Genomic DNA, 23,552 nt, shown 5'->3' with positions numbered 1-23,552 from the left:
AGCCGCTCCTAAGAGATGGCTTCCCAACAAGTCGCCAGGATTCTGTGGAAGGCTGCAGAGTGTGCCAGCTTGGTTCGTGTCTCTGCGATAAACCAAGACATTAAAAACCTTAATTGAATAGTAACCCGCCAACTGTGGTAGCCATTCTCTAAATATGCCTCAGATTTAAAACACCAAAGAACATCTACTGTTGCCATCACTACATCATGTTATCAGGCTCATTCTATATGCAACGCATTGTTGATCTGAAATCAGATCAACAAAATCCTGCAGGACTGACTGACAGCCAAGAGAGATTGGGCTGTAGTAAACAGAGTGGTAATCTTTATATTAGGACATTATGTGCCCCCAGTCAAAGCATGATGCATCTTTCTCATCATGAACTTGGTTTGTAGAACATACCCCACAAACAAAGTCAACAGACAAAAACCATCGTGTGATTGGATTTTAATCCAGTTGCATTATTATTCAGGCCTCCCATTGGCCATTCATTACTCTCACATGGCGCCTGTGTGGGTTGTTATCACCCAATCAGGCTCAAGACTGCATTCTGGAGAGCATGCTTTCATTTGCATCCTTTAAACCCTGTGAGCCTTCCCTCTCTCCGGGCCCGCCAACGGAATACCTAATTCCAAAGTAAACTGATTGCTCTCTCCAACAAGATTACGCTGTGATGATGTTAGCCAAATGAGACCGCTATTCGGATGCAACCGGGGCAGGCAAGGATGCTTACCCCAAGATGACTGATCAGCATGTTAAGAGAAACGAGTTTGGGAAAAAAAGGAGGAGAAAACGAGGGATAGAAATCAAAAAATGTGTGAGAGAGTTGTGCGCGTGGGGGTAAGCAGAAATGTAATTTGCTTCTCACCTCAGGCGACTGGGCTCTGAGGCCAGTAAATATGCAAACAAGCTGAGCCTGGCCATCAATATGAAGACCCTAGATGATTACTAATCTCCACTGCAGAAGTAGATTGAGGTCTGTACAGCAGCGCCATGCAACATGAGGGAGGGAGGTTAGAGTCCAAACAAGATCTCCATATTGGCCCCCAACACCAGCCTCAACTCGGAGTTACGGATATACTTGACCTTCGGTTTGAGAAGTAATACAATATTTATGATGCATACAAATCAGTGATCGAGCAGAATTAAAAAAATACGTGTTTTAAACATATATTGCAAACATTTTGAAAGGCTTCATGAATCTTTCATCATATTGTGAATATGATTCAGAGACTAGTGCCGTAACTTCTCAGTAACTTTGAACCTTGTTCTCAGCCCGGTCTGTTCATCGCGGTGAGCTCCTTGTCTGATATGAGCTCTTAGACGTGAGGCACAGTAGTTTACCAGCCCATTGTCATTCCCCATCCGTAATCCGGGATAAAAAAAACCTATGGGACACGGAGCAGGCTGGAGTCATTAGGTGTGTGCGTGGCTTACCCAGACAGCCAGATAAACCAGATGCCTCGGGATGGCCAGGGGTCATCTCTCTGTGAGAATACGTTGTTGATGTCCTTGTTTCTATCTGCCTCCTCTTCGCTCCCTCTCTCGCTCCTCTTCATCATCCCTCTCTTTCTCTCTCTCTTCCTTGATTGCTGTGCACAGTCATCACAAACACAGAGGTCCGCGTTGGCGCTTAGCAGTCGAAGAACCTGTCAGCTAAAGGGAAGAAGGGAAGACAAACAGGGAGTAGTCTGTGGCCCTAGGTTGAATGCCTGAGGGTGTACTACGTGTGGAGGATAGTTAGTGCAGGAGGATGCACTGCAGTCTGCAGGTGAATCCTCTCATTTTGGGGGGACTTAATGCATTTGAATCATCACCTCTGGGGGTTGTGTTAGGACTTTCGGATACAGAGGAAACCTTGATATAAAATGCAGCAAAAGTTGTGTCTCTCTATTTTTCATGTCTAAATACAGCGGGAGGCCCATGTAACAGGAATATATATTCAAAAACTATCTTCCCAGTCTTAAACATAATTGAGTATTCCTCGTATTTTAGAGTGTGTTTCCAGCATTGAGCTTTACCCTCTGCAGTGAGTGCATACGGCTTGAGGATGTTTACCTGGCATGGTGCCTGTTGTAGCTGCCCTCCTGTTGAGGAAAAGCAGGTCAGGCTATATCTTGTGTTTGCTTGTTTGTTTGTGCATGTGAGAGGTTTTTTGGGGGTGTGAACACGCGTTTGTATGGATATGTGTGTGGTTTGTGTATACGGAGGAGGAGGAGGAGGAGATCACACGGATGGCAAGGGTCAGAGAGCGCACTACGTTGAGCCAGGAAAACCGCAAGACCCATCTCCCGTGTAAGCATTTATTTTCCAGGAATGGATAGGATGTGCAGGTATGGAGGGGGTGGGTGGGGGGGTATACTCTCAATCCGACTGAACCGTCCATCTGCTGAGCCATCAATCTTCCCCCCTCTCCGTCCCTCCGTTCATTTACTCATCCAGCCATTTATCCATTCTCGCCCATGACCAAAGGGCCATGTCTTTTTGTGGCCCTGATAATCTTGACCAATTTCCTCTGCAATTTATTTCCCAGCCAACCACCCACCTGGTCAAGCAGCATCAGGCTTCTCAAGGTGGAGCCACTCATCCCAGCAAGCCCCTTCCCACCAATCACCTCCTGTTTTTTGTCCTGCTTGAGCCTTAGATCTTTTGGCTTTTGTGTTGTTTTTTCCCAAGTTTCACATCCACACTGCATGGAGCAATGCAACCTTTCCCTCCTTCCCTTACTGTAATCTCTGCCACCACTCAGCAGCTATTGTTTACCCCTAATGCCCGACCACTTCTACGTCTTTGTGTTCGATTACCATCTTCCCATTTCTATCCATAGATCTCTTTCTCTTTCTTCCTCCCTCCCTCCCTCCCTCCCTCCCTCCATCCTGTCATGGCTCCTCAGTATTCTGCTGCTGTCTTGTGTGGAGTGATTTTGCCCAGACACGTCTGGCTCTGGGTAAAGTGTGGTCCCCAGAGAGCGCGCTCTGCAGCCCCCAGGTCGCCGGCACCATGAATACATTATGATCCCCATTTCCATCCTGTTGCCACGGCAGCACTTTTGGAGCCGCAGGGCGATTAAGACGTGTGCTGTCGATACCCTGATAGGAGCAGAAGTTGGATCTGGATACTGGCCTTTGATCAGATTCCATCCTCGCCGCCTGCTATTGGTGGCTTCGGCACAGGAAGACACAAAGCAGGTCTTGTGGGCTTTTTATTGGTTTGACAGGCTCACCTGCTGTACATAAGCATACCATGCATCTATCCTCCGGCTCCTTTTTCCCCACCTCTCTGCTGTATCTCTGTCTTTCCTGCCTGAAAGCATTTCCCTCCCTTATTCTCACTTCCGTTTGCTCCTCCCCATCACCGCAGTTCAGCTAAGGCAGCATTATACGCAGTCTCTCTCCGCTCTCTGATATTCTGCTTTCCTCACAAAGGAAGCAACTCCCTTACCTTTTATTGTTTCCTTTTTTTCTTTGGGGGATGATGTATAAAACATGGTGCCTCAGGTAGAGGATGTTGGGTAGGAAGCCATGTCCCCCTAAATGGCCAGCCGTGTGCATGCGCCTAACACTTCACTGAGCAATCTGTCAACATGTCAGCAACACATGTTTTGTAAAAAGCCTCTGGTGGGAGCCAGGGGAAAAAAGGCACTCCTGCCAGACCAGAGAGGAAATGCTTTTTTCTCCTCTATGCAGTGGATTTTCTATTGCTGGTGCACGGTCCCACGGGCCCCCCACCACCATCCTCCCCTCCCCCACGCATACACCCGTTGTCTGCACTTCAGAAATTTGAACTGGGGACCCTCAAGGGGGTTTACTGGGAGGGTGGGGGCAGGCTGGGAGGGAGGGGCTCCCTCCATTTCAGAGCGTATGAAATTGTGAAGGTATATTGTGGCAGGTCCCCAAGCGGTCTTTTCTAATACCTGAGTTTCTGGCGAAGCTGGAAATTACCAGCGGCTCCCCCGAGGGACGGCTTTATCCACACCAGGAAGGGGAGCAGAACTCAGTGGGGAGGTTGCTTAATGCATGGCTGAAATAAAAGAATTTCTGAGAGACAGAGGCTGAAAAGCTAGCTTTTTTCTTTTTCACCCCCCCCCCCCCTTCCATTCCCTCTGCCTCTCTCTCTTTTTCTCCCCAGTAGGATAGTTTACTACTCTCTGCCTTCTCTTGAAGGGTTCTAGTTTAATAAACTTTCAGAGGATCCTGCTGGTGCAGACAGCTAGACAAATACCCTTGTGTGTTCTCTTTTGTCGGAGATACAGCTTTTTGTTATGTTCTTGCAAATTTGATTTCTCCCTCTGTCTTTCGTTCTCTCTGCCGCCCTCTGTCTCTCTCCCTTTCTGCATTTGTCTTCATCTCCCTCGTCCTCCTCTCGCTTTCTGTCTTGCTCTTCGATGCACACACACAAACACACAACACAGACACACACACACACACAAAGTCAAACTCTGTCTCTTGTGGTTGAGTTTATTGTTTGGTCTGTCTCTCCGTTCTCCCCCTCTGTGCTCCCTTTTGTTTTCTGTATGTTTTGTTGTATTGTGCGGAGAGGCTGAGATGCAGATAGAATGCAGACAGTTTGCCCTGGGTGAAGAGAGCGCACAAGCACCCTTGGTGTCTGTTCAACAAAACACATTCATCTATTTACACATGGCCTAATGTTTAAAACTCTACTTTTTTAAGTGCATCTTACAAGGTGTTTTTCATCAAAGAGATTTAATGCATAATGTTTTGGGGGCAATTCACGAATCCGTCTTTACGGCCTTATTTTCTGCTTTCTGTGCGCCAGGAAGCCCTTTTCCTTGGTAATCAGCACCTGTGTCTAATGTCCATGGATCATTAATCTTGCCTTGTTCAGAACCTCCCCCCCCCCCCACCACCACCAAAAAACAACATCAAAATCTCTCCCCGTGTAAGAAGTGCCTCTCTCTGTGCTCCTTTCTTCCTCTCTCTTCCTCCCCTCTGCTGTTGGTAAATAATTCAACCTTTTTCCCTGTAACAAGTGCTGGCCTTAATAGGGAGCAGTACCTGTAGTTGGGATAAACAAGGCAGCCGGCCTCACCAGTGAAACAGAGGGATTTGGGCTTCACGAGGGAAGAGGAATAAGTCGTTTCCTTCTGAAAGGCAGAGTAGACTGACATTAATTAAACCCTATAGGATAAAGGTTATCTGAGGCCTAGCAAAGCGGAGACCGTGCATACATGCGGGATGCTATGTCTGCCGAATGCTAATCAAGACCTCTTAATAAACCGACATGTGTGGGCTCAGGCATGTATAATGTGCGAGACATGTTTTCCACCGTGAGGATCTGTGTGTCTGAGGCAGATGCTGATGTAAAGCTGTGACAACATCAGAGGAAACAGACAAAAGCCTCTTTGGCCCTTCACCCTTCATAAGCAAATAGTCGTCAAAAAATATGGAAAACATTTCAGCGCTCACTTCTGCTACAGACTGAGGACTTTCATGTTCCGCACACATTGCTTTGCCCACCGCGCTCTGTGCGGATCTTCCCATGGTGCACCTGCGACTAAGTCACCCGACCCGGGCGTCAGCGTGGTCGCTCGGGTGCCATGGCTCATGTTTAACAAATTACCCAGGGGGCCTTGCACCACCACTGTGCCCACACTTCCTCAAAGCTGTATGCACAGTGCGTGGGATTATATTCCCCGACGCCAACCTCTCCCTCAGACTATGAGCAGGCGCGGAGATGCAAGTCACCTCACTAACCCAAGAACGCCAAGGAAAATACAAATTACGAAAGGGAGAGAGCACCGCGCCGACCTATTGGCTCCCTCTGCTTTTGCTGGATGTACAGGAATCTAGTGTACGGAAAAAAACAGCATGGATCCTCCGTAGCGTGTTATGAGTATGTCGCCATGACTCCAACCGTACTATCAGTACATCTCTGTTTCTCGCTCTCTACCTGACTCTTGAATTATTTGCATTCAGAATTTAATTAAAGGTCACCTCATTGGTCATATTCTCTTGATATTTAAAGTAGCTAAGTGAGATAGCAAGCGGAGCTGTGACACAGGTTTCATTCACATCTCATTGTAGGCTCTTTCTATATTAGCGGTACAGTATTGCTGATAGCATAATAATAATGTCTTCTCCTTTCAGAGGCCGATAAAGGCTACAACAGTCCAGTGGAAAGTAATTAGCTGATATGGATGTTACTGTCAGTGATAACTGATATTGGGGGACTATTACATTTACTCTCCTGATCATGATCCTTGAAATGGGTTCATCACAGTAAGCTGCACACTCAGGTGGACGTGAGATCAGCACATATAGGAAGGAAGACTCCTTATTGTTGAATTGGAGATGTATATTCAAAGATTGCTAAAACGAGTGCAGGGCCCGTTCTAAACCTGCCTCTTTTGAGCGGGCTGGTTGTTTCGACCTGTGAAGTTGCTGGTTTCTCTTTGAAACTGGGAAAGCAACCCTACAGTATTTGAGGCACAGCGAGTACAGGGCGTTCACCAGCTGCTGCACAAAGACCTGTTCACCTGTTTAATCAAAGTACGGTGAAGCTCGACTCAGTAGGCGGAACCTGGACCTGGTGAATCAGTCGTCCTTACCTTTGTCGTGAAGGTTCATTTGTTACGATCAACAACGTCATGTTGATGAGTCCCACAAGCCACTGCTTCAGATCGCTGGTTTTTCTGTCTGTTCAATCTAGATTCTTATTATTGAACATATCATGTGTCCTAATCCAGTGTGAAGCTGATAAGATGAAGGTTTCTCAAGATACATTTGGATAGAGATTGCTTGAATTATTGGATTGGAAGGATAGATGGATAGATTTTTCTCTTTCTATTATAACACTTGATTCATTACTAATATTTGCATGAATGGCCTCGTGTGATTTTCAGATGAAGTCACCCTGGGCATTTGAGAATTTCCTTAAATGTACTTTTATTGAAGGGATGATAATTCATGTGGGGCTGTTGGTTGGCAGACATGCTGAGTTCCTCTCCTAAGAGAGACACAAATAGCCTCCCAGGTGGTGGAGTGTAACTAAGTAAATGGTTACTAAGCCAAGGAGTGCTGTGCCTATGTAAATGGGGCAAGAAGAAGTATCCAGTGAGGTGGCGGCGTGAGAGGAGGGTATTCAAGGGTAAGATGAACCTCAATAATCTCTTTTGGGGATTTTTCTACAATGCCCTTGAAAGTTTTCCAGCTAAATACATCAGCATGAAAACTTTTTCGCAAAAAACAATCCATTGGCAATGGTTTCTTTTTTTCTTTTCGCCTGATAAATAGATAAACAGGAATAAATCAATGTGAAGTGAGGGATGAATAAATAAAATGCCCCGTAGTCATTTGTCTGGTTGTATTCAGGCCTCATAGTTCAGCCCTGTATTGGAAATGAAGACGAGGTGGAGGGAAGTGAAGGAACTGATTCATCCGTTGAGGCGGCTGCATGTTTGCGAGTGTGTGTGTGTGTGTGTGTTTGTGTGTGTGTTCATGATGCTTAGTTGTATTAGGATATGATGATGAGCTACTTGGAAACCAGCAGAAAACAATAGACAGGGGAAACAAAGCAAACCCCTAAATCTGTCCGCCATTTGTGCTCACATACTGCACTCACATGTCATGAGTATTCTGGCACAGTTACTGGGCCAAGGAAGTGCTGGTCTGGGGCCTGGCCCATTCTCCAGAGACCACCCCCCTGCCTCCTCCCCCTCCGCCCCCTTCCCCCTTCCTGTGCAGTCTGTGGACACAGTCTGAGGCGACAAGGTTGCACAACAGCTCGCAAAACCTCCACTTTACCAACATTTATAAAAACACACACACACAGGCTGCCATTAGGAGTTTGTTTAAGAAGAAGAAATAATTAGGAGGACTGTGATAATTGTGTCAAGGGGGAAATAGATCAGACGAATTATGAGGAGAACCAGGAAATCTTGCCGCGGCTTTGTTACTTTGCTGTTGGTTCATTTTCCACATTGATCCACCCTCCCATCTGTCATCTCTTGCCTGCTCCTCTTCTTCAACCCTCCATTTCTTTCTCTCTTTCTTTCTGCCTTTCTTGGATCCGAGAGTGAAGGAGCCTTCTGGCTTGAGCAGAGAGGGGATGAAGATGTTTATTCATCTGGAGGGTATTAGAGCCATGATTAAGGAGAAGAGGGAGTTGTAGGGCTGATGCGACGTCTGCATTGCTCGTTCGTGGGCCGCCTGTGGGATTCTGGCCAACGCACCAGGAAAACAAGAATTGAAGGAGAATGAAAAAAAAAAAAATTGTAGTGAAATCCGATTCTCTGGGGAAAGGACAGAAGTTTGCATTTTAGCCGTCTCGCTCACGCTCTCATTCTCGGTCTCCCTCTCCCTGTCCTCACTGCTAAGCTAATTATTAATGAATGCGGTTTCTGTTGAACCTCGGAGAGGTGTCAGTGCTGCAGCCACTGAGGGTTAGGAAATCTTGACATTTAAGACAGGGATGCATGAAAATACATCGTCTTGCTTGAGTTGATGCTTGTTTTTCTTCCCCTCCCACTCTTCTCTCCGTGATGCATGTTTTCTTCTCCCTCCTGGGCTGTCTGTAGTTGTTTTACCACTGACAAGCTGGGATGGCGTTGAAGAGGTATCAAATAGAGCCACAGCGTATTAATCAAGGGAACTAGAGGTCATGGGTCGGGAGGCAGGGTCAGGTTTTGTAGATTAACGCTAAGGCTAAAGCTAACATGGTAGTCCATGGCTTTGGGTTGTTTGTGCATATGCAAGTCATTTTTTGCAGTGAGACAAAAGATGAAATAAGACTTTTTATGGGCATTTGGCAGACAAATGATCCTTTCCAAAAAAAAACTTCCCAGTGTTCTGAAACATAGATCCAAGGTTTTGAAGTTATCCTCAAAAAGTGAAATAATTCTTCTTGGAAGTCTCGCCCAAGTTTTATGGGTCACCATGAGGTGGTTTGATGAAAAAGAATTAGACCCAATTTCCCGAATTCACTGAGTGCTGTGCTTGGTTTTAGGTAATGGATGGCGTCCCCTGAAACTTGCAGTGCAAACCCTATTTTAATGAAGCAACCATACAGTAACTCAGCATATTTCTATACACGCAACAATTTTTTTCTCTTCCGGAGATGATCACATAAATCACATTTCCACGAGTAACTAAGAGCTGGGGAAAATAAAAGAGCACCCGAATAAACTCTTGCGCAGTGAGGAAATATTTAGTAGAGTGGTAGCACAGCACACAGCGCTGCAGCATCTCTCACTGAGGCTGACTGGCTGACTGGCTGACTGACTGTCCGCTGGGTCCTGCGCCTGGGCCTGCCGCAGTGTTGGGGGAACAGCACACACACACACATATGCACGCAGAGGCTCCCCTGCTGATTGAAGCCCAGCCCAGTCCGGTCCCGCCTGGCCCAGCACTCCCCTAGCGCCGGGGCAGTGAGGCAGGCGGTGAAGGGGCATGCTGGGGGACAGATTGTCATCCTCCTTCCTTCCCCCTGGGAGGCTCACTGTGGCTGCTGGTCCAGCCAAGACCTGGGGAACAGGATCCTTCCTGTTTGCGCTGTAGTCCACCTGAAGTGGTCAACTGTCCTTCCTCTCCACACCCCCAGCCGTTCCACAGGAGGTGACACCACCGCCAGCAGCCTTCTCCCACACACAAACTGCTCCACCTGCATCCAAACAGACACTTCTGACCAACATGCTTTGCAGTACCTTTAGGTCAAATTCTGACAAAATACTATTTTAATAAAGGAAATAGCTGAAAATACTTGATTTTGATCGCATAACTTTACACTATTACTTACTTTCGGACTTTGGGTAAAGCAAAGGTTCCCGGATCAGAAGTAAATTAAGGAGCAGAATATAACATGTCCATCTATCTACGTATAATTACTATTAATTAAATTATGTAAACATAAAACATGAGACATAAAACTGCAAAATCTAAGATAATCTACAAAATATATCTCCACAAAAATAACTCTAATTTTACACTAAATACTGACTATTCTTTACTAATTGCCTTTGGTGATAGTACCAATGCAATTAGTATTACACGGCGTGCATGCTGTGAGGTGTATTTTCGTTCAAGTGCAATTCCAGTTGATTATTTAAAACAACTGAAATCTAGTAATACAATCCTTTATTTTTATTATTATTAAGTACAATGAAATATATCCTTAATCCCAACGCTGTCACTTTTCCCCTGTAACAGAAAAATACACAGTAGAAAAAACTGATTTGGCCAAATAAATAATACTCAGAGATATTTGTCTCCTCATGAAACCACGTTTGAATTCACCAAATTCAGATTTTTATTTGGATCTGCACCACATTGGACACACTAGTGCATATCTAAATACTATATCCTTAATATGCCTGATGCCTTTTTTCATTAAAATAAATAATTCTATGAGAAATCAAATAAACGTTAATAAATGCCCAATATCACCAACAGACAAACAACGTAGAGGAAAACATAACCTGCTTGGCAGCGATAACAAGACAAACTCCCTATACTTTGTTTGAATGTCAGTTATTTTTATTAGAAACCTTTGTTCAAATGAAATATTAATACGATTTAAAGAGTCAGATATATAATTTATAAACGCCTTTACAGGCCTGTGTGTGAAAGTGTGGCCGACCTTAGTGACCTCAGTGTGACAGTGTGCAGTTGTTATGAAGGATAACGTTGTGCGCGGCGCATTAAGTCGTCTCTGACGTGCTTTCACAGTTCAAATTCTGTGGTTATGGATTGTTACGCGATCTTAATTTTCACAGGAAACACAACGAGGCGGATCCTGCACACAGCACAAACATCCTCCCTCATTTTGAGCCTGACATTATTTGAAGGAATATTATTCATAGATTATCATCGTTAGTATAGATTTCAGTTTGTCTGTGTTGGTGTAAAAGACATCGGAAACGAATCGGACACGTGCCGACGCCCACATAGATAATGGAATTCCACATCTCATCGTGTCTCACATATTATGGAAACAAAAAGCCCAGTAAGGGAAGACTGGCCGCCCTACTTTCTCCTCCCCTCGCCTTCCATTTGTCTAACTTTCCTGGGACACCACTGGGGCGCTGTGATTTCTGGGACAGTGACCAAGTGCTCCTGTCTAAGCTGGGGGACGTGGGTAATGTGGACAAAGTAGTTGACAGTTTGCCGCTTCCCCATGGTTGAGAGACAGAGCTGTGAGGGCCAGAATAATGGACACAGAGTCGGGACAGCGCTTGATGTCCCAGCTCTTTGTGTCAGGCCCTGTGTGACAAAAAAAAAAACAGATCCCCATCGACTGCCGTTTGGTGGTGTGTGCCCTCCGCCTCCGAGAGCAGCTCACTGATGAAACCCCAGGAAGTGAATCCTCATTTGGTCCACTGTTTTTTTGCGCCTCGTCCAGTAGGAGATGGTGTCCTCGCTCACTGCTCCTCTGGTCGCCCTGCCCCTCCCTCTCCTCCTGTAGCACAGCGCATTTGATTGATCCGTAGCGAGGGGGGAGAGGGACCTGACATTTCTCGGCGATGTGTAAAAAAATATTGTGTTTGCTCTGAGAAAAAAAAGAGGCGAGCTAAGTTTACGCACAAAGCACACAAATAGAAAACACTATATTTGAGGCTGAGAATGTAATGATGAATAGCAGCTATTTTGGATACTTCTACCCCTGCTTGAGTGGGTGTGTTTGAGCGTGCGTGTGTGTTAATCAGCTGGATGCTGCCATGTCTCGCCACCTGGCACTTTTGTTGACAGCCACTGGGAATTATCAGTGTTTCATTTTGACTGGATTTGATGTCTTAAAACGGGGATGTAGAAGGACTATGTGAGTAAAGCCCCAGCACCAGGCCCCATCCAATAGTGTCCTCTGAGCTCTCGGTCCCGAAAACCGACTGAGAGGTTCGCTCATCTGACTGGAATCAGTCCCAGAAATTCGACATCGCCCCCCCCCACACTCTCTCTCTCTCTCTTTCTCTCTCTCTCTGTCTTTGCTAATGTAAAAATTTCTCTCGCCACCTCCTCTATTAGATCTTAAGTGGTTGTGTCACAAACGGGGCCGTACATGATAACGCGTTGTTCAGACACACATCGCTATTTGGGCATCAGAACAGGAAAAAGCGTGGAGATGACACTTGCGTCGTCTCTCGGGAAGGACTCACTACTTTTCCCAGTAACTGTAAAAAGATCCCCCTTCTCTGAATATGAAGTGGGGTCACGGTGTTACATCAGACAAGTTGTCAGCTTTTTGTTTATTCAATGAATCCCTAATCCCCAATGTGCCACAAACACACTCGCACAAAACACATCTCTTATGACAAACACTACGTGCAGATGTCTGCTACAACACACAGGAAGGTTTGGCGGCTGAAAGCGCGGGCTTGCTTTGCTTGACTGGAATGGCTTTTGAACAAAGTGTAGCTTCACTTTAGAGGTGGCAGATGAGTGATAGCAAAAAGCACTTTCCTGATGAGATAAGGTCCTGGACATGGATAAGAGTTTGGCTTCCTAAATAGAAGAGGTGTTCTCTGCTGTCAGGCAGCGATAAGCAACACTGAACTGCTTCCAGGACCTCGGACACGAAACAGCAAGTTATTCCCAAACCACGGCTCCTGAAAGGTTTCGGGAGGTTGAATAACAAAAAAACAATGGAATTACTAATGTCCATTGGCCAGGCATTATTTTAATGAGAGCTTTGGGCAAAGCATCCAATGTCAAATTCTATAATAAATAAGTAAGTAGAAAGGTAATTATGTGAATAAAACTCTTTACTTAATTTATTAGTCATTAGTTTATTTTTTTTCAAAATAGGGTTTCACAATATTAAAAAAAAGTCAGTCTGAGGATTGAGATAATTCGCTTTGCTCTCATACAAAGGAATTATTATTAATACATTTCATATTGTAATTCGTGATTACACGTTAAACGATATTTCGCAACACTTTAAATGTCAATAACTCGTGTTGTCGTGGTGTGTGACAGAATGTCAGACATCTTTATGGTTGAATTCCATCATAACAGTGAAATTGCAAGCTACCACATATGAAAGGAGATTTTACTGGTTTTAAATATGAACGATCTTGTACACATATCTTATTTACTGGGAAACTTTGGCCATTGGTGTATTTGAAGTATTAGGATACCAGAAATCACATTTTCCCTCTTAATTTGCATTCACCTCAAACAAAGAGAAAACAATATCTGTTAAAAAAAGAAATAATTCAACTGTAGTAATTCTTTACACATTTTGATTAACCTTGTAGCATTTTGAAAAATAGAGAGAACATTTTCCACCATATGTATTATACAGTCTAAAGGGAAACAATGTCATTGGAGAAATTAATGACCTGCTCTCTGTAATTCATTGCTAATTTTTACGAATCCAAAAATTGCACAAATAAAAAGAAAAGCTCCTTGGAGATTTTGAAAGCTGTGCGTCGCTGTGCACAGAAAAACCTGTTCCCAGCTTTAAGGATCTTATTTGAACAGAAGTATTTACTCTGGAAAAGGCTGCTATAAATGAACATAGAGGAAGTGGTGCACAAAGAGTAGTTCAGACTGGCTTAGAGGAAACTGAGACCTGCGTGTGAGGGGGATTTCTTTTTTTTTTGCGGTTACCTATTCAGTAAAAGAAAAAAAGAAAAACTAATTATATGGAGCTGTTTGAAATGTCTCTATTAACCTCACATAAATGTATTCATTGAACTTGACAGGCAAGGATTATTTAAAAAAAAAGTTTTTGAGTACTGTAACTCAAGAATTGAGTTTATATCTTAGTAGTAAATGTGGCAATGAAACATTTAGTTGCCATCCCTATAGCTGTACTCCAAATGAGGTTGTTTTGTTCCATATAGGAGACATTTAAAGGAGATGGAAAGGGGGTAGGGACAGAACTCCCAGAGAGGGACAGGCCTTAAGATGGAGGTCTTCCTCCCAGGACGTGACAGGCTGTTGGCTGGAGGATGCTCAGGAAGGCCTTGGCAGACCAACAAAGACAGCCCTTCAGCTGCAGGGTGTAGTTTTTCAGGCCCCAGCATCCCCTTTGGCAGCAGCACAGAGAGTGCTGGCGTGCACAGGCCCCCGGCCCGAGAGACAGGGAAGTAAGGCCCGTTCTTTTATTTACTCAGGCTGCTGCTGAGGCCTGGGCATTTCTTGTCTGGGTGAAGGAGGAAAAAAACAAGTCTCTCGCTCGCGTTCCTCTTGTGGTCTCCCGAGGAAAATTGCTCTTTCATGTACAGTTATTCACACACTTGTTTCGGCCATTGCGCTTGAATCTGTATATGTGTGTGTACATGCACACATGTACTCATATACGTGTGTATGTGTGTATGTGTGTGACTTGTGAGACAACTGTTTTAATGCAGAATGCCCTTAAACAGAGGTTTTCATACAGTGGGACAAAGGGCATAATGACCATGTGTTCAACAGAAGCAGCACTGTGGATTTTTGCTTCCGCACACACGGGACACATGGAAGTCAGGCTGATATGATGATATCTTGATTTCAAGTCATGTGCAAGCCAAATTAATTGTATTATTACGCTGTAGTATAATATATATAATATTAATATCATGGCATTATTTTATCATATAGCAGCTTCTGTAATATTTCACAAAGCTAATACCAACACAGCTATTTGCCTGTCCAAACATCTATCCTGCCAGTTGAGCGATGTTTGTGACTCCCACATGTCCCCTACAGATACAACTTTATGTGTGTGTGGTATTGGAGTAAAGGCGTTAAATAAATAATATACATCATGTAAGCAACAACAAAACAAAACATGGGATGAGGTTGTCCTGACAGCTTAGTAATGTCTCAAGGCAAAGACGTCCTCATTTAAGACCGTAGAATTTCATTTAGCCTTGTATAGAGGCCCATTTATTTGTGTGTTTTATACGATTGTCTCAAAGCCAATATGTATGACTGTAAGGCATCGGCTGGGGTCATTCTTCTTGCACTGTGTTCTTCTCCTATACCCTGGGAGGCAGCATGAGAGAGGGCAGATCCGCCCCCATCTGTGGAGGAGGGCATATCACTGAGTCACCCATCCTCCCTCAAACAAGAGAGGGAGAGATAGAGAGAGAAAACACTGAGACATGTATGAGAGATGAAGCTAGTAAATCAGGCAAGGTTTGCTCCTTGAGTGAGATGTGTGTGCAGAGTGGGCGCCTTGCCAGGGGTGGGAGGTTTCCGGGAGGGCCGCGGTGTGGAGGTGGTCTCTCAATGTGCCGCTTTCAGCAGTTTGGAGGGGCAAGGGAATGGCCTCCGACCCCATCTGTTTCCTGAAGATAGGCCCTGATGGGGGTAAGTGCTCTGAGAGGGCATGATATCCTGACAAAGGGCAGATCTCCCAGCAAAAACAACAGAGCGAGTGAGAGACTTAGATTTGTCAGCTGAAGGAGAGCACAGAGGTTGGATCCTGGAAAGAGCTCGTGCTTTTCCTTCGTCCCTCTCATAAATCTTAGCAGTTTCCTCTTGTTTTTCCCATTCCAAGTTTTGGCCTTTTGACTCAGTTTTTTTTTTCTGAAGGGGTTGAGATTACGCTGTTTTATTTAGGTAAGGAAGTCCACAGCACTTAGAATTCGCCAGCGGAAGAAGTGGTCTGTAACCTCTTGAACTGGTGGAAAGTGGTGCTCTGGGTTTTCCATTCATATCATTGTACAGTGAACCAATGGAATGGAATGTTGGCAACATAATGTTTTGAATAGGGACACATTAGAGTATTTGTAAAAACCAATGGGCTGTAGGGCCGAAAGCTGTATTGTCAGTTGACTGGTGTTCCCTGGTCATTCTCTGCACCTGTTTGTCCTTGAGTGAGATTTTTAGCCACTTGGTTGTCTCCCCCCATCTGTTTTCTTAACACATTGACGAATATGATAATAACGCATATTCTATAATACAATATCTATTGACGGATGTTCTGAAAGGCCCAGGTTTCACAAAATCATCTGTTTTGCAATAAAGGGTTCCTGAAGGCTATGTGGTCTAAATTGCACATTTAATCTTCTCTTTCACTCTATCTGTTTTTCTCTTGTCTTAAGGTAATTTCAAGAACTCTTGTTTTTCACAAATATTCCCGTCGTTGTGCGGGAATAATAGAAATGTTCTAATTTACCTCATGCCAGGCTTACAATCTAAAGTACAGTCATTGTCTAGTGTCGGCTTTAAATGTCAGAGAGATTGTATTTTGAGTCACAGTGGGCTAAGCCATTACATGGCCACATACAAGGTTAATTGTAGTAAAAGTATTTCCACTTAGTCTCTCCTCTAATTATACATAAAATTGCATATTTAAATGTAGCTTTTCAGATAACACTAAAGGTGAGGGATTGTTCACACTGAAGAAAAATTGACTAAGCTGCAAAGAACTCTGAATTCACACACCACAACCATATAATTAATATGACAAATAACACCACAGTGGCCCACCTTTTTATTTCAAAGAGTGAGACCGATGAGTTGCTAATACAGTCTTATAAACATATCTCTTACACACTCTTCTTCTCTCTTTTGTCCCTGTTTCTTCTCCAGACGGTATTGATCTTGAGGACGACCCATCGTGTTCTTGGCCAGCATCATCTCCCTCCAGTAAGGATCAGACTTCTCCAGGACATTGCGAAGACTATGATTTTGGCGAGGATGAAGGGGGCCCTGGTCTGCCATACCCGTGCCAGTTCTGTGACAAGTCCTTCAGTCGCCTAAGTTTCCTGAAACGTCACGAGCAGAGTCACGGTGATAAACTCCCTTTCAGTTGTACCTTTTGCAGCCGACTGTTCAAGCACAAGCGCAGCCGGGATCGACACGTGAAGCTCCACACCGGCGATAAGAAGTATCACTGTGGTGAGTGTGACTCTGCCTTCTCCCGCAGTGATCACCTTAAAATCCACATGAAAACTCACGCCTCCAACAAACCCCACAAGTGCCCCGTGTGCCGCAGAGGCTTCCTTTCCTCCAGCTCTCTTCATGGACACATGCAAGTACACGAAAGGGGCAAAGACGGCAGCACCTCCAGCCTTTCTAGAGCTGATGATTGGAAGTTGAAAGAAACACGCAAATGCGGCCGTTGTGAGGAGGGCTTTGATGTTCCAGAGGAGCTCCAGAGGCACATCGCTGAGTGCCACCCAGAGTGTTCGCCATCAGAGGACGGAGGCCTAGGCGCGACCCTGCAGTGCATCTACTGCCATGAGCCCTTCAGTGATGAGGGCACCTTGCTGACACACATCAACCAGGCCCATAGTAGAGACAGAAAGGGCCACACCTGTGCTATTTGCTCCGACCACTTTCTGTCTGTTGAGGACCTCTATGCTCACATGGACATTCACCAGCTCCCTGAGTCAAGTAACCATAGCAACAGCCCGTCCTTGCTAACAGTGGGTTACACCTCTGTTTCAAGCACAACTCCTGACTCCAACCTCTCCGTCGACAGCTCCACAATGGTGGAGACCGCGCCGCCTGTGCCCAAGACAAGGGGAAGGAGAAAGAGGGCAGCTCAAAATACAGACATACGAGGACGTTCCTCCAAACAGCCGAAAGTCTCCTACAGTTGCATGTACTGCAACAGGCAAGTATTCTCCAGTTTGGCTGTGCTGCAAATTCACCTGCGAACCATGCACCTGGACAAGCCAGAGCAGGCTCATACCTGCCAGTTTTGTTTGGAAGTTCTGCCTTCTTTACTAAATCTAAATGAACATCTCAAGCAGGTCCACAATGCAGAAGATCATGCTAGTCTGTTAGTCAGCTTACCTGATGCCCTTCTTCAGTGCAACTTCTGCCCTGAGGTGTTGAGTGACCTCAACGGACTCCAGGAACACATCCGCTGCTCTCATGGCTTTCCTAGTCCTGTGGCAAAAGAGAGCAATGCCTTCTTTTGCCCCCAATGCTTCATGGGGTTCTTGACGGAGACTACCTTGGAGGAACATGTTCGTCAGACTCACTGTGATGGGGGAAGCCTGCGTTTTGACTCCCCCATGATTGTAACTCCCAAGGAGCCTATAGTAGAAGTGTACTCCTGTTCTTACTGCACCAATTCCCCCATATTCAACAGTGTTCTGAAGCTCAACAAGCACATCAAGGAGAATCACAAGAACATTCCACTTGCACTGAACTACATCAACAATGGAAAGAAATCTCTACGCACTCTCAGCCCATCTTCTCCAATATCTGTGGAAGCTACCATGTTTAAACAAGGCAGCTCACGTACTTCCAGTGAGTTCATATGTAACCAGTGTGGAGCTAAGTATACCAACTTAGACCTTTTCCAGACTCACCTGAAAACTCACCTGGATGGCATGCAGCCTCAGCTGACCTGCCCACAGTGCAACAAAGAGTTCCCCAACCAAGAGTCCCTGCTAAAGCATGTGACAATTCACTTCACTATTACCTCCACGTATTACATCTGTGAGAGCTGTGACAAGCAATTCACCTCAGTGGATGACCTGCAGAAGCACCTACTTGACATGCATACCTTTGTGTTCTTTCGTTGCACTCTGTGCCAAGAGGTCTTTGACTCTAAGGTGTCTACCCAGCTCCACCTGGCTGTAAAGCACAGCAACGAAAAGAAGGTGTATCGTTGTACCTCCTGCAACTGGGACTTCAGGCATGAGACCGAACTACAGTTACATGTAAAACACAGCCATCTGGAAAACCAGGGCCGTGCGCATCGCTGTATTTTTTGTGGAGAATCCTTTGGCACAGAGGTGGAGCTGCAGTGCCACATCACCACGCACAGCAAGAAGTATAACTGTCGCTTCTGCAGTAAGGCCTTCCATGCCATCGTCCTGCTGGAGAAGCATTTGAGAGAGAAACACTGTGTGTTTGAGGGAAAGACGCAGAATTGTGGTGCTAATGGCTCTGCTATAAGTAATGTGGATGGCCAACCTAAAGAGGATCCTGAACTACATGGTCTCTTAAATAACAGCCATGGCCCAGGGACAGTAGTAGGATCTGTTGTGGAGTCCCACAACAGCCGTGATGTAAGTGAGGAAGAGGTGGAAACTGCAGATCCCATGTTTGGTTGTGACATCTGTGGGGCGTCTTACACCATGGATTCACTCCTCACTAACCACCAGTTGAGAGACCACAATATTCGCCCTGGTGAGAGTGCCATGGTAAAGAGGAAAGCTGACATGATCAAGGGCAACCATAAGTGCAATGTCTGCTCCCGCACCTTCTTCTCTGAGGCTGGGTTGAGGGAACATATGCAGACCCACCTTGGGCCTGTCAAACACTACATGTGTCCCATCTGTGGGGAGCGCTTCCCTTCCTTACTTACCCTGACTGAGCACAAGGTCACTCATAGCAAGAGTCTGGACACAGGAAGCTGCCGCATTTGTAAGATGCCACTGCATAGTGAGGAGGACTTCCTGGAACATTGCCAGATGCACCCTGACCTAAGGAACTCCCTGACAGGTTTCCGCTGTGTGGTTTGCATGCAGACAGTCACCTCCACATTGGAGCTGAAGATCCATGGTACATTTCACATGCAAAAAACTGGCACCATGACCCCCAACCAAACCATGGTCCGAAACAGTGGCGCCATTCACAGCCAGCAGCTGCACCTTCCCCAGAAACTTTTCAAGTGTGCTTCTTGTCTGAAAGATTTCCGGTCCAAACTAGACCTTGTGAAGCTGGACATAAACGGCCTGCCTTATGGACTCTGTGTGTCATGTGTGGCCGCAGCTGGTTCTAAAAGCTCCAGCCCAACAGTGAATGGAGGAAGGCAACAACAGCAAGGTGGGGCCTCCACTCCAGCACCAACTACAGGTGCATGGGTCCAGAGAGAGAGTATCAGCCCTGGTGACGGGAAAGGCAAAACTGTCTCCTCATCATCTTCATCCTCCTCCACATCCTCATTGTCTGCTGCCAAGACAAGATGCTCCAGCTGTAATGTGAAGTTTGAGTCAGAAGCAGAGTTGCAAAACCACGTCCAGACGGTGCATCGAGAACAGGCAGGGGACAGCAACAGCGGGCAGCTCAAGACCCCCCAGGTGTCCCCCATGCCTCGAGCCAGCCCCTCACAAACTGAAGAGGTATTGTTAGTATTGTGTCAGTGTTGTATTGAATACGTTTGAATAGCTTATAAGATCATGCTGAGGTTCTAAAATACTTTTGCGTTGTTATGTTAAATCGGTTAAACCAAAAGGTTTTCTGTTTTGTCATGTTATCTTTTATTTAGAGTTGATAATCCCTTTGCTCTCTGTCTTATTTACAGAAGAAGACATACCAGTGCATCAAATGTCAGATGGTGTTCTACAGCGAATGGGACATCCAAGTTCATGTGGCCAACCACATGCTGGGTAAGAGAGAACTCTTTTTGTCTCACTCATTATTGTCTTTGTTGTGCTCCTGCAACAAAGTCATGAAACACAGTGCCTCTGTAGAATGTTTGTAAATGTGTTTTTCTACATTTCCGAAAGTATTTCTACTATAGTGTAAATTTGATCAATGTTAGAGGAGAGATTTTGTGTTATCAACATCGATGTTACATACGAATAATAATAAAAAAAAAAAACTCCCTAAATTCACCACAACTATTTGATTATTTTCAAACAATTTCAGTCTATTTATACTTAAAAAATGAATCACCTGATATATGTAATGAAATATTTGACCCTGTCTCATTCAGGCTTACTTTCTGGATCACATCACCAAATAGGTGGAATTATTTTAATATTTTGACCATCAACTGCATCCCCATTGTTGTGAATTTATAAACCATCCTCCTCATTTCCCCATGCATGTGAATGGTACTGTATACAATAGTACGTGTGCATGTTTGTGGAGCAGAATCTCTCCACTTCAAACCACTTTGTCACGACAGTAGTTTGAAGCAGTGGAAACATACCGTACAGATTATTGAAATATTGAAACAACAAAACCGATTTTCTTCAAACTGGTAAATTTACGAATCATTTTCCACAGGTTTCAGAAAAACTTCCCATTGCAGGTGTATTTTTATTTTCCTTGTTTTTTTGCTTGGTTATTGTGCCTTTATTCTTTCACTGAAGTACCGAGTTCAGATTACTGAGATCTGAATACCACATGTAGGAACATGCTCTCATGCTTTCAGCATCTAATGACGTCAAATCAACTGAAAAAATGGATGTTTGATTTTACTACTTGGTGTATGACTAAATTATTCAAAATTTCCTTTCACATTATTCTTAAAACAAAGAGTGCTGGTATATCACTGAACTCCACTTTCTCAAAATGTCTTTCTGTTGTCATTTGTATGCAGGCAGAATCATTTGTAGGGAACAGACAATTGGAAAACAGGTTTTCTTGCCTGCAGTTAGTAGGCGTCTGAATTCCTGTCTCACGTTCCTTTATTCATTCATTTATTCAGCTCGTTTGGTGGCTCTTTCATTGCACTGCATTATCTGTTGTCTTCAGTGGGGGAGAGACTCATTGATCTGGAACCAAACCGCCTCTCTGTTTGGGACACGCTTCTAGGCGCAGGTGAATTTAAACACGGTGGGCAATTCTATCAGGACCGGTAGGCAATTCTATCAGGGACCCACTGTTTGTGCATAAACAATCAGAAGCATGTGATTTGTGATTTTGATGCTGCAGTGTATTTGCAGAGGAGAGAGACGAGATGAGAGTGTGTAGGTGTGTATTTGGTATTCATCTTTGCGATCTGCTCACCCACTATTCTACTGGGGGTGCCTAATACAGTACCATGCCAGCATTAGTCCTTTCTCTCACGAAGCCAGGCACGGAGCACACTGGGAGGGTAGAAAACAGACCCCCCTACTGGTTATTTTATGTCTTTCAGTGGCACAAGCACACAGTTCCCCCATAATAGTGGAATTCAGACAGCTTAAGCTAACAGGAGGATAGGTGATTGGGTTATTGTTTGATGTTTTACTTCTCTGATATGCCATCGCTTTGTATTCAACACGATCGTGGTTTTCATCAGACTCCTCAAAAGGGTTTCTGTTTGCTGCATTTGTTGATCTGTAAAATATGGAGAAGGCAAAACAAGCCTTAATGAAAACGCAGTCGAGAAATGAACTCGTCGAAAGTTGACTCTGTTTTTCTTTTAAACAAAGAAAATGGAACCGAACAGAAGAAATAAAAAGAAAAGAAAATGTGTTTTTTCTGAAAGGCTGTAAAGAAAACGCAGGCATCATGTTTTGTAATCGAGTGGTTTTCTATGGCTTCTGATGAATCCGTCTTTAATGTAGGATGGGGTTGAATTCAATCCAGACAGTAATAACTGCAAAGCCAATTTGGGCCAAAAACATAGAAAAAAAAAATCCTAATTTGGAAAAAGGTCTAAATACCGTCTCTACTGAAAAAAGGGACACTTTCTCCTTTTAATGGCCATCTGCACAGGAGAGGGGAAACAGGGGGCTGGGGTCATCTCCGCTCAGCTGTCAGCGTTATTAGCGTAGGTAATGGAGCAGACGCTGGATTCATAGGGGTGTTGTTTTCATCCATGCCCCGCTCCATGGTGTCAGTTCACACTGATAACTCTATATATAGTGGTGTGCCATGACATAACCATAGTCCTAAGTGTATGGAACAACAAAACCTGAGCCTGTCTCACCCAGACAAGTCCATATTAGCTGCCTTTGTAATACAATCGTCTCCCTCAACTGCAGGGCACTCAGCCTCCACCCTCGTCTTCCTCCCGTTGGGCCAAAGTGCTCGTGGCGGCATCTTCTGTACGACTGCTAGCACATTTTGATGCATGGACATTACACTCAGTTGATGACGTCCTAGTTCAGACATAAAGCGCGGCTCTGGTGCCCAGCTACTCGACATTTACTGTGATAATGGAGGTAAATGACAGGGAAGGAGGTGGCCATGGATGCAGAAGGGTTTGTAGCCGGCCAGCCCCAGCCCCAGCCTGTGAACGGCCCCACGTGTCTTAAGATGGAGGCCGCAGCCTGCTAGGGCCCAGATGGATCAGTACACATTTGCTGTACAGCTGGTCGCTCTGTTTGGGGACCTGGTGCGATACTCCTATGGAGAAAAAAATGATATCGCCACCATCCAAGGAGCAATTTAATAGCAGGCCAGAAGACAGCTGGCCACTCTTTAGTTTAGAGTTTTTTTGGCATGGCACACTTACAGAATTGAGGGTGTCCGATTTTTCTCCAGGGATACACAGATTTATACAGCTTTCAGCTGCTGCAGTCACTATCAAACCTTTTACTGCTATTTTTCTTTGAGATTAGTAAACAAATCTGGCCATCAGCTTGTTTTGCCATCTTGATCAATAGTAACTTCCTCGGAAAAAAAGGATTTAAAATCCCCGCTCTTTCACAAAGTTGTCTGTTGTTTTGAGAGGATCTTTGAAGGTCTTTCATTGACACAAAAGCCTGTTTGGGTTTATCAGCGTGCTGTCGTGCCACCCCATTGCTTCACTTTGACCCCACTGTAAACTATGACATTTGGAGCCCCACGGGGGGCAAGTTTGGCCTATTTATCGCACTGTTTCAAATGTCTCCATGTGGATTTTCAGAGCTCTGACATGTTTTGAAACATGGGCTCTGTCTTAAAGGCTTTTAAAGGTGAAAAGGGTTTTTTGCTTTTCTGTTATATCTGCTTTCAATCCAAATTCTCATCTCACTCCCGTCCATTCCAGGCAGCTGC

General features: G+C 44.9%; 1 protein-coding gene across 3 annotated transcripts in view; it reads left to right on the top strand.

The window, feature by feature from the left end:
* The window catches only part of LOC133968155 (zinc finger protein 521-like), a 92,339-nt gene that overhangs the window by 23,523 nt on the left and 45,264 nt on the right, over positions 1 to 23,552 (top strand). For 2 of the 3 annotated variants that reach the window (XM_062404036.1, XM_062404034.1), the window contains exons 4-6: positions 16,479 to 19,975; positions 20,158 to 20,242; positions 20,572 to 20,601. In XM_062404036.1, coding sequence (XP_062260020.1) covers positions 16,835 to 19,975; positions 20,158 to 20,242; positions 20,572 to 20,601 — 3,256 coding nt within the window. In that variant the 5' untranslated portion in view covers positions 16,479 to 16,834. The remainder of the gene's footprint in view (positions 1 to 16,478; positions 19,976 to 20,157; positions 20,243 to 20,571; positions 20,602 to 23,552) is intronic. The other variant, XM_062404035.1, reaches the window with a different exon arrangement.

This window comes from Platichthys flesus, chromosome 14 (genome assembly GCF_949316205.1).
Source record: "Platichthys flesus chromosome 14, fPlaFle2.1, whole genome shotgun sequence".
In the NCBI taxonomy this organism is placed as follows: domain Eukaryota; kingdom Metazoa; phylum Chordata; class Actinopteri; order Pleuronectiformes; family Pleuronectidae; genus Platichthys; species Platichthys flesus.
Note: the sequence above shows the minus strand (reverse complement) of the source record. Positions and strands in the feature narration are given on the sequence as shown.